We start from the raw sequence: 11773 nt of genomic DNA, 5'->3' as shown, positions 1-11773 counted from the left end.
ACGGCAATGGTTCCATTGTAGAATTCCAGTAGGCCTACTGTGACCTAATGATAAAGGTCAGTGCGAGGAAACCGGAGTGCAGAACTTAGTTGCAAAGATGCAATACAGCCGACCAACACTTGTTTCCAACTGGTGAGTAATACCTAACCTGACCAGAACCGTGGTTTACTAAACTTTGGTTATTATAAGTAACTGCCTGTCTTTTCATCACCATATGTGTTGGTCTCTCATGGGTGGTAGCCTATTCAATTGATATAGGCCTTATATATTGTGTGTTTTCAGTAGCCAACCTCTAGTGGCCAGGTATTAGATTTGTGGCGCTTTTTTGTGGAGCATAGGCTTCTTGGAAATTGTTTTACTTGTGTATACTTTAATTGTCCTTCATGATTGCTGGTGTTCTGCCTTGTTCTTCGAATACTTTTTAAGGCACAAGAATAGAGAAGCAGAGCCCAAAGACTATGACTTCAGTACATATCCGGATGGAAAGAAGTGCCATCATAAGTCCACATATAAACATATTGGGACATACAAAGATGCTGTAAGTAGCACAGACATGCCTCAGTCTCATAGAGAGAGAGAGAGAGAGAGAGAGAGAGAGAGAGAGAGAGAGAGAGAGAGATGTGTGTTTGTTGTCTCTGAAATGTGTTTTCATAGATTGTGTTGCAAACTTAGCAGTTAGATCACTTTCCATTGTTTAATGTTATCTTATTTCTACAACAACATACTGTCATTTTTCTAAACCCTTCCAGGAGTACCATCACAAATATGTCATTAGAATTTTGCCAGAATTTTAGGTTGTCATTATGATGTCATAAGGACTTTGCAGAATTTTTAACACATACTTCTATGGGAGCTAGAGTGTTCAAGTGAAATTCTAGAAGAACTGGGGAAAAAATCCTTACTCCTCAAAGGGTTAATTCTCGTTGCTTCTTTTCATGATGTAAGATGCACTTTGTTTCAGATTGATACCCAGGTAGCAAACTTTATCTGGCCCATTGTTGGCCCGATCCTTTTTTCGCGAGTGATTACAGTCGGCCCGATTTTGGCTTTGTCCGCGGCCCAATAATGGTCCTATTACCGTATGCCGACAGTGTCGGCTCAGTGTTGGCTCAGTTACTGCATGAGACTGACAGTTATTTTCAGTGGCGGCAGAGTATTGGTTCAGTTACTGCATGAAGTGACAGTTATTTTCAGTGTTCTATGAAGTGTTGGCTGAGTCACGGTAACCAGTGTTCCAGCCGAGCCGACTCTCAGCCGACAGTGCCGACATTCTGCCAAGATCGGGCCGACTGTTCTTAACGGTTTTTGCTACCTGGGTATCTATTTCCTTATTTCTATATAATTAATAGGACTGGAGCACCACATCAAACAGCCAGTTGTCTGAGTGCTTCAAGATGAAGAAAGACTACACTGTTCAACTTCCAACAAAGATGATGATTCCATCGGTGCTACTCCAGTTTGACAGGTGATAGAAAGCATGACATACTCTGGCCCTGCCGTGGCCAAACGGTAGGGCACTCTTCTACCATGTGGCTGACCCTGGTTCGATTCCCAGCCCGGGTCCTTTGCGGGCCCTTCCTCGTCTCTCTCTCTCCACTCGCTTCCTGTCGCCACCTTCACTGTCCTATCATAAATAAAGTCAAAAAGACCACACACAAAAAAAACAAAGCATGACGTTCTCTATATTTATTATATGGTTGTGACGTCATCTGTCGAATGCTCCATTCATTTCAACGGGGCTCCCCAACGTTCGGACGTCTGTTATTTTTCGATAACGGACGGGTTGGTCTATAACAGACCGCTGTCAATGGCAACAAGACTTTTCACTGCTAAAGCGACTTTTCAACAAGACTCTAATCAGCTTCTGTGATAGACAGCACCCGTTGTCCTGGCTACCGCTGTCAATGGCAACAAGACGTTCACTGCTAAAGCCACTGGCTTGTATACAAGTCAGTGGCTAAAGCAAATGTTTCATATCACTCCGCAAGGGGTCCGGTCTTTTGTCACTCTAATCAGCTGCTGTGATAGACAACACCTGTTGTCCTGGCTAGCCTACCTAGCTGTTGCCTAGCGGTGTTCCACAACGGCACTGTTTTGTTTTGCGCAGAAGCAATCTTAACATTGAATAGGTCTAAAGAAATGTCCCCGCATGTGTGAATCATTTAAGTATATCCATATAATAAGCGGGTTAACTTTCGGCGAGTCGGTCGCTTTGTGGAATAGCAGCACTTCAGAGAGAACAAGACCCCTCCGCTCCGCGTCGGGGTCTAAAGATTCTCTCTGTCGTGCTGCTATTCCACGGTAGCGACCTTCTCGCCGAACGTTAACCCTTACATAACGTGTACATTAAAGGGGTATTTATTAATAGCATGGACGTTGTTTACATTTGTATGGATATTTTAGTGCAGCCACCTATGGCCAAGTAGTGGTTAAGGAGATGGGTATTAGATTAGGGTTACAGGTTGGAATCCCACCCTTCCACTCCCTATCTCGCCCTTGAGCCAGGCACCTAATCCTTCACTGCTCCAGGGACTGTAACCAATACCCTAATGTAATGTAATTGTAAATGCATCAACCATTTTGGCCTGAACCATTTTAGAAATCTCCTCTTAAAGCCTTTTTAGGGGGGCTGAAACGCACCTGTCACAATGGTGTTTTTTTCCCCACGTTATGTTCATATGCTAACATGTTTAAACTATCCAGTTTCTGGTTTCAACATATCCATTTGTCTGTGTGCCTTTTTTATTTTTGTATTTATTGTGCATTTATTTAAACTTTGTGTTTGTGTGCGTTTTTTTCAGTCGAATTATACTGTTTGTTTGTCCATTGTTTCTCCTTTTGGTCTGGGGCACTTGCGTCTGGGGCACTTGCACAGTCCTCATACAGTATGTGTGCCTGCATGCGTGTGTGCATGGGTTAACTTGGTCGAATTCATCTTCTCGAAATGCATGCCTGAGATGTCTGTGTGCTTTGCTCTAAGCAGTGTGTGCTGCCTGTGCTTTGTCTCTTCAGGGATGCTCTACCCGGATGCTCTCAGGGATGCTCTCATTACAACAGTGCCCTTCCTCGATACCCCCCTGGCTATAACAAAATGTAAGTAACTAGCTACTGTAGCTAGTAGGATATTTACTGAAGGATTATCACGGCATGGCATCATACGATTGTACTCAGATACCACCACCGCACAACTGAGATACACAACACCAATTACCAAGATGTTGATTAGATGTATTTATCTTTCTTGAAACTGTGTGCGTGAAACACAGTTATGCACGGATGCAGGCACGCAGGCACACACTAACGCACGCACACACGCATCCAAGCACACACACACAGAGACACACACACACACACACACACACAAACACACACACATACACACACTAATATTTTTATTTGGATCTCATCAGTTGCGCAGCATTACAGATCCAAATCGTGCTGGAAGCAAATTTCATAGCAGTTGGTAAGGACTGATAAGAACGCACGCACACAGACACACACACACACACACATACACAGAGACACACACACACACAAACACACACACACACACACACACACACACACACACACACACACACACACACACACACACACACACACACACACACACACACACACACAAAGTCACAAAGTGCTGAAACAGGATAGCCAGTGGCTGTGTGTTACTGCCTACAGCCAGAGGAGGGAGGTGTGTATTTGTTTAACTCTGCAGGGGCCTTCTCTGGAGGGAGGGAAGGAGGCAGCCAGGCAGGCAGGCAGGCAGGCAGGGTCTGCATTCCAATATACAGACTTGCATCCTCCACTTGTGCTCGTGGCCCCGTAACAGGAAGTAATACGTCTATATCTTGCAAAATTTCAATTGTAAAGTCATTTTCACATTTGTAAATTGGATGGTGAATGAAGAATAGTCCCCCAAAAATTGTTGTGGCTAGGCTGACAGAAGGTATCAGAGTATCAGAATGTGAGGCAACAAGCACAAGTGGAGGACACAAGGTTGCATATTGGAATGTACTCAGGGACTGCATGCAGCCTGGCCTGGACTGCATGCCTGTATGGGGGGGAGCCACTGAGCTGGGCTCTCATTTCAGTGTGGTTTTAAGCTGACATGCAATGGGATGGATGCACATGTGCTGAAGTCTTTAATGTCTTTTAATTACCAACGTTTACACTACAGTTATTATATACGTACTGTATATGCAAACAAGTCCTTGATCGAATTATATATTCCAGAGACAAGTAGCTGGTGATAAACACATTTGGATAAATAGGTCAACCAGATGTTATCTGACATTCGCCATGAGTGAACCTACATCCGTGCATGTACATTGATTGGACTCACAGTGATCACATAACGGTGCTTTTTTGTCGACTAGCGTGCAAACTGTGTTGTGATTAGCATCATTTAGAATGTGACTGACGGCTGTGTGTGTGTGGCTCATAATAACATTAGTTTTGGTGTTATCTAAACACCTGCGATGTCCCGCAGAAGAAGCTGTAAAAAAAAAAAAAAAACATGAATTAGCCTTTCTACTCCAGGGTTCGTCTTACATAAGGCATGACGGCGTGGAAAAAGTGAGGCCGACTGACTGGTCCTTCCTGCTTGCTGCTTAGGACCAGGACATGCAGCTGGCTCATCTCACACACACTCTAAGTGTTTCAGGATGGATGGATGCGTTCACAGCATCACAGCATCACAACATTAAAACCCTATCGTTCTAACTTATGTCGTAGTAGTGCTTAGTTCGTTGTTGCAAGGTCAAAATCAAAGTGTACCTTATTGACAGTTCCCTTTGTATAAAAAAGCACCACACAGAGGATTGAAATTGCATTTCACCATACAGTGCAATTTTAAGTAAAACACACACACGCGCACACACACACACACACAATGCACACAAGCGCCATGCACACACACACACTCACACACACACACACACACCATAGCAATGCAGTGAATGCATATTCCAATCACCCGATGGCATATGTCAAAATCACCCCAGACAGGTCTACATTGTATAGTCCAGTGCAATGCTGCTTCTGCTTACTGCTTCAACTGCTATCTGAAAGGAACATGAGCTGCTAGACTGTATGCAGTATTGAGGGATTTTGACAGTTATCTATAGAACAACACTGGTGAATCTTTTTTTTTTTTTTATGACATTTTTTACATTATGCTGCTCTAACATGTGTCCAATTGCAGGGACTTTGACACGACACACAAGCTGGATTACGCCCGTCCGTATCACATTCAGACTGATGTGGTGAGTCTCTCCTTTGACACCGTAGACACCAGAGATGTGGATTTGCAACTTGTGACTTGGACTTGAGTCAGACTTGAGTCACTAGTTGATGACTTGAGGCTTGACTTGGCAATATTAGGAATGACTCGACTTGGACTCGACAGTCTAAATATAATCATTTTCATGCATTTTTAGGTGAAAATATTACATGAAAAAAAGGAAAATTAAATGAAATGCCCTTAATCAGTAACAGTAGACCTACTACTTTTTGTTAAAAATGTGAGATAATGAATTTATGACCAAAAATAGCTGTGAAAATGCACGTAGAACACACGGTGACTTGTTGAGGACTTGAGACTTAAAAATGAGACTTGTGGATTTGACTTGGCTATGACTTGGACTTGAACTTGACTTGGTCCAGTGTGCCTGAACTTGTGACTTGACTCAGACTTAGTGATTGAAAGGACTTGAGACTTACTTGTGACTTGCAAATGAGCAACTTGGTCCCATCTCTGTTAGACAGGCATGTAGGCACGCAGGTTCGTGAGATCTTTGCGGCCTCCACGGGCCTACAGTATATATTACACTAATCCCAGAGGGACGAGACAGATCACCTATGAACTCCGCTTATAAAGGAGGAGAGATAAGGGCATGCCTAAAAGGAGACAACAGAGATGATTAATACAACACAAAAAATGAGCATGACAAATTAACATTGTTTTTACTCCACTTGAGGACCTGACTGTTCACTCCTTATGTGCACATTTTCACATCGCTGGAAAATGATAATAATTACAAAAGCTTTATCAGACTTCACACACACAAAGCAGCCAGATGTCTGTAATCTCACTCACGTTTCTTTTTTTTCCCTGTTTTTATAATCCATACGGAAAAAAGCTGAAGCTGCTACATCGTGCAATATTGTGCAATGAGCAACTTTTTTGCGGTGGGTTTTAATGGCACATTTTAATTACTTTTTAAAGTCGCAAGGTTGCATATTTCCTGAGAACAAAGAGGTACCAACCCAAGCCTGAAATGTGCAGGTTAAAAGCCTGCTGCGCTTTGCACAGATGTTAATAAAGATATGAGCTCATGAGTTCTGGCCTATGTTAGGATGAGCTGTGGACGCCAAATCCAAAAGGATGCACCCTTGTGTCCTATCAAGGCAATCCGTCATGCCTAATTCACTGCTAAGGACTCACCCTTGCATCCTACTAAGGCCATGAATCTGTCATGGCTAACTCACTCCGAGACGAAGGCTCTCGACACTCGCCCAAATTAATTTGGGTTTGTAAATTTCCGTCCATGCTTTGATGCTTTCTGATGTCAGGATTTTTTTTTTGCACTACTCCATTATTCCACTCTTTTTGGCTCTCCTCAGAATAGTTTCCAAACTTAATACCCTCATAACAGCAATCATATGTGTAATATGGAGCGCAATTCCGCCTCAGCAGGAAGCTCTGGCGTGCTGGACGGAGTTCTTACCTCTGAGTCCCAACGGACGGCACACGCTTCACGTTAAAACCTTAACTCCTCTGAAGTTGGACAGGAAATCAAAGATATGAATTGCTGCACAATGAGATCCCTGTGTGCACTGCAGAAGAAGATTGTGTAGCAGCAGGGAAGCTGACAGGGCCGGGGACAAAGGGGTCACTTGTCTCGGGCGCAGGGAGACAGGGGGCCCAAAAATTTGTCCTCAATACATTGTTTGTATCAGATTTGGGGCCCTTTCAGATAACTTTGTCCCGGGCCCAGCCAAAGCTGTCAGCGGCCCTGTGTAGCAGCAGGATTTGTATGCAGCAGAAGAGAACGGGCAGCAGGGTTCTTTACAGCAGTGGGCCGCTTGTTGAGAGTCACGTTTCAGGGGGTCATTTTAGGTTAAGAAAGCTGCCATATGGTGGGTAAGTGATGACCACATGTTTATTGAACGCCATGGCGTCATTTTCTTGTGCAGCAGCAAGCAGTGGCAGGCTAATAAACTGAATCCTGAGGAAATTATGACCCACATAGGCTACATAGCAGGCAGCCTTGCAGTCAGTCAGTGTGCAGGAGTTTCTAGGGAGGAGGATGAAAACGGCTCGTTTACCCAGGGCCGTTTCATGGTATTGGAAGGCCCTAGGCCAAGAGGGATCTTTTCTTTCCTCTTCAAATATTGTGGAGAGGCCCCACTCTAAAGAGATTTGGATAGCAGTGTCATTACAATTTGCCGTCTTTGAATTTAGCACAGTTTTGCATCACTCACAAAGTTGTCATTGCTGTCGTTTAAATACGGCCCACATAGCAAGCCATTACCAAGGGGCCCCCTTTTCAGCTGGGGGGGCCACAGGCAATTTCCTGGTTTGCTTGCCTGGTTGAGAGAGGCCTGTGTTTACCTCGTAACAGAATGGAATAGCAAATAGACAGGACAGGCCTGGGGTGAGTTTCTCAAAAGGGAAGTTGTTAGCCTGTTAGCAACTTCGGTAGTTGCCAATGGGAAAATGCATTGAAAGCAACGAAGTAGCTAATGTAGTAAGCAACTTTGGTTTTGAGAAATTCACCCCTGCTGTGACCCCACTGTTCCTCTGCACTTAATCCTCACGGCACTCCGAGTACCGGAGCAGCCCACGTGTTGTTGTGTGTGTGTGCTCTCAGCATCTGCCGCAACACATGGGCTACAAAAGCAAAGCTCCAAAATCTTAAAATAATAAATAGAAATCAATACATTTTTTTTTTAAAGATATTAACAGTCCTTTATTCCTTTGTTTAGGATAGGGCAGTGAGAGAATGTAACAGGAAATAATAAATGGGAGAAATAGGGGGGAAGAATTGGGAAATGGTCAGGTTGGAATCGAATCGGGGTCCCCGATGTTATGGTATGGCGTCTTAGCACATGGAGCAACTTTTATTTTTTTAAATATACAAATAAAGTTAAACAAAAAAAAAAGTTTTACAATTATCGATTTACTCATTTAAGAAGGTTCCCACTCTGGAATTGCTATTTGCACACACTGGGACAAGGTAACTGGAGCAGAGGGATCTCTTTCCTTTTTCTGTTTCTCAAGTGGGAGTTCATTTGATCTCTAGAGTACTGCTAACCTTGAACTCTCTGCTTTTTCCCCCTCTGTATTTATTCTCTTCGAAGGTCACGGTGGAGAAGATGGCTGCCGCCAAGCCTCTACCTGACTTCCGCCGGCGTCAGTCAGAGTTCACCGACGTGGCGGAACACAAGCGAGTGGGCCAGAACACTTGGCAGGACGACAAGGGAGCGCAGGGCCGGCCAAGGGTCATATACGCACCCCGCGGCGGCCGCAACCAGTCCAATTTCACCCTCCAGTAACATGCTGAGCGATGATGAGCAGGGAGTCTGCTCTGGCATGTTGCTTTAGTGCCATGTGTGGTCCGGTAATCCTGGTAATAAATGTAAATCTCTCGCAGTGCAGCTTATCGTACAGATTTTTTTTCGCCATTTCCAGATTTGTTTAGTTGCAATAACAAGTAGAAATCACAAGAGGGATGAATTAAACTATACCCTTGTGACGGTCTGCTCTTCAATGCTACTTGACTCACTTATGAATTCATTCATTTTCTTTTCACGTGTGGGATTTGAAACATCCTGAATATTGGCACAGCCACCACAGATCCCCCATCATCCCACTCCCCAATCCCCATAAACACCTGTTCACTCTCCCCTACCCATACTAATGATGTGTACCTGCTCTGGCTCCTCATTGCCCTCATCATCAGACTTCCCACAAGTCCCACTCTAAAGAATTGGTGTGGTCTTATTATGTGCTGGATCTCAAAAAAGTGCACTTGTGCACTTCAGTGTCATGTTTTAGTGCGTATGGCGTATACATTATGCACAAAAAACATAGTGCCTGAAGTGCCCAAGTGCACCATCTGAGACACAGCAACTGTCTTGTGTGACTTTATTCATATATTAGAGTTCATTGAGTAAACCCCATCACAAAGATTTTGACTTGCACTTGCATTTTGCCTTCCCATCTAATCTGTCCACTATGCAGTGTGTTTTCTGACCACTAATCTACCGTTAGGATTTGTTAGGATGTGCTTCACATTCCTTTGTACAGAATGTGTGCCATGACAAATACTGTATCATCGAAGCAAGGTTAATGTGTGTTACAGTATTGCACACACTTTGCCTTCTGTTATTACTCGTGTAGGGGCTGATGGGAGGCCCTTAAAAGCCTGTTTCTCCACACATATTGCCTTTACCCCTGACCCCCTTAACCCTCTCAGCTCAGCCTCAGCATCACCTGACAGGAGAACAAATTGAATTTAGTAGCCCGGATCATGTCCCAGATCCTGACTTTTACTGAGGCAGTTATTGCATGGCCTTCCTGTTAGCCTTCCAAGGATTTCGCTTTTGAATACCTACAAGTAGAGCTCGTCAGGCAGACCTGTACATACAGAGACGGAATAAGGAATTAAGTGCACCCTGGGACCCAAAATGAGAGGAAGGAAGGGAAGGAGCTGTAACTTGTTTTATTGGACACCAGTGCCCCATTTTGTGTTCATTTGTTTTATTGTTGTTATTGTTGCACAGTAGTTGTTGTTTTAACCTAACCTGCTACCTAGTACATGAGGCCCCTGGAGGAAGTTGGTGGGGATGGGAGGGCAGAGTTTGTCTACCCTGGCCCCTAAGAACATGTGGCCCCTTGAATCCCCTGGGGCCGTGGGCCCCTGAGCCCAGTTGGCCCGTCCATAATCCAGCCCTGGCCATATTGTAGGCAGTCATGGATAAGCGGTTAGGGCGTCAGACTTGTAGCCCAAAGGTTGCCAGTTCGACTCCCTACCCGCCAGGTTGGTGGGGGGAGTAATTGACCAGTGCTCTCCCCCATCCTCCTCCATGACTGAGGTACCCTGAGTATACCGTACCGCCGCACTGCTCCCCATGGGGCGCCATTGTGGACTGCCCCCTTGCACGGGTGAGGCATAAATGCAATTTTGTTGTGTGTGCAGTGTGCAGTGTTCACTTGTGTTCAGTGGAGTACTGTGTCACAATGACAATGGGAGTTAGAGTTTTCCAGTTGGGCTTTTTTACTTTTTGCCATAGATATGCCTAGCTAGATTACCTCTACAGCTGGACTGACACACTATCTAAGGATTCCTGCCTTTCAAGTAATCGCTGGCTCCATCTCACCTCTAATTTGTTGGACGGTGGGGGTCCAGGGCTCTGCTCTGTTCTGTTGTGCAGGGCCGGATGACATCATTTTCCTCGCCTGTAGTGTATTTATAGAGCGCTGTTCTTATTCTCCATTTACAGAATTGTCCATAACTCCACAGTGGACCAAGCCAGGGCGGGAAACCTCAAGTTATCGTGGCGTGCTGCTATTGAGGCTGCAATTGCAGGGCTGCTCCCTCTCTTTATTTTTAGACACAAAATGTCTGTTAAAAACATCAAACATTTGGTCCTGTTGTCACAGAGATGACTGTAAATAATTTGGAAACATCGCTGTGCAGCCTACGCTCAGGGCCGTAACCAGATATTATCAAATACCGAGGTCAAATACTGCATGCTGTACTGCATACTGAACATTTAGAATGCTTCAAACACTTTAATCACTGCCTTGAGGATAAATGGGGGTGGCGTAGACTGAATTTATCATTGTTGATCATATATCGGTTTTCATCAATAGATACATTTTACATTACTGAAAAAAATACAGAGGACATGACCTCTGTGTCCTCAATGGTTGTTACGGCCATGTCTACGCTGTGATCATCATCGGTTTGCAAAAAACAAGCAAACATTGTTATTGTGGTGTCCAGTTACTGTACACAAGTCTGTTTCTGAAGGGTTTGCAATTCAAACGTAACAGTGGAAATAAATAAGATGTTCGCCAATACAACAGTGAATTTCAAATCACAAATATTTAATTTAAGAGTGCTTGACCCCTTGGCAGTGAAACAACTTGGGTTTGGGATGGGACTGTTTCATAAACACAGCAAACGAAACAAAACAAAAACAAATCAGTCAGGTCAAAGCATGGAAAAAACTCTGGACTGAGATATTTCAGAGATGGAAGATTCAAAACTTAGGAATATTACAATCAGCTCACACGCATTGCGTCCTGGCAAAGAGAGAATGCTTTGCACGTTCCAAGGAGATGTATCCTAGCTACAGCAATGCATTCGGAATGGAGGTCATATATATTAATGAGATGTGTATGCTTTTGCAGTGCTGCGCAGATAATGGAGGAAACACAAAAGCAAAGAAAAGAGAACACAATAAGGAAATTCTATTACCCATCAGAAGTCCTGTTTTCCTTGGAGCCCTAAAATTCAAACAAAAAAAACCTCCAAAAAATCAAAGATGGACATAATAATTTAAACAAGGGGAAATAGCTTCAATAGCTTCTGGCATGCAATGCATGTGAATATAGTGTTCAAAGGTGGGGGTCTTCCTCTGTCTTACTGAGGGTTATATAAAACATATTCCCTGCAGAGTCTCGTACCAAGTGTTCAAATCTCACCAAAATGGCATTTCTGTGGCAGGGAGCCTGTGTCTCATTTCACTGAGACACAAA

The 11773-nt window shown here is 44.1% G+C and overlaps 1 protein-coding gene across 3 annotated transcripts; it reads left to right on the top strand.

Annotated features, from left to right (window-relative positions):
- The first annotated feature begins 14 nt into the window (after positions 1-14).
- Positions 15-8656, top strand: LOC134445326 (cilia- and flagella-associated protein 95-like). Of its 3 annotated transcripts, XM_063194409.1 has the most exons (6): positions 15-132; positions 427-538; positions 1350-1465; positions 3013-3093; positions 5204-5264; positions 8365-8656. In XM_063194409.1, the coding sequence occupies exons 1-6, from the start codon at positions 98-100 to the stop codon at positions 8557-8559; spliced, it is 600 nt and encodes a 199-aa protein (XP_063050479.1). In that variant the 5' UTR covers positions 15-97; the 3' UTR covers positions 8560-8656. The 3 variants fall into 3 exon arrangements, with proteins under 3 accessions (XP_063050479.1, XP_063050480.1, XP_063050481.1); XM_063194410.1 differs by lacking the exon at positions 427-538 and having other exon boundaries at positions 35-132; XM_063194411.1 differs by lacking the exons at positions 15-132; positions 427-538 and adding an exon at positions 830-912.
- Positions 8657-11773: the final 3117 nt, after the last annotated feature.

The sequence above is a fragment of the Engraulis encrasicolus genome, chromosome 3 (genome assembly GCF_034702125.1).
Source record: "Engraulis encrasicolus isolate BLACKSEA-1 chromosome 3, IST_EnEncr_1.0, whole genome shotgun sequence".
Taxonomy (NCBI): domain Eukaryota; kingdom Metazoa; phylum Chordata; class Actinopteri; order Clupeiformes; family Engraulidae; genus Engraulis; species Engraulis encrasicolus.
The sequence above is the reverse complement of the archived record's forward strand: the minus strand, read 5'-3'. Positions and strand labels throughout refer to the sequence as shown.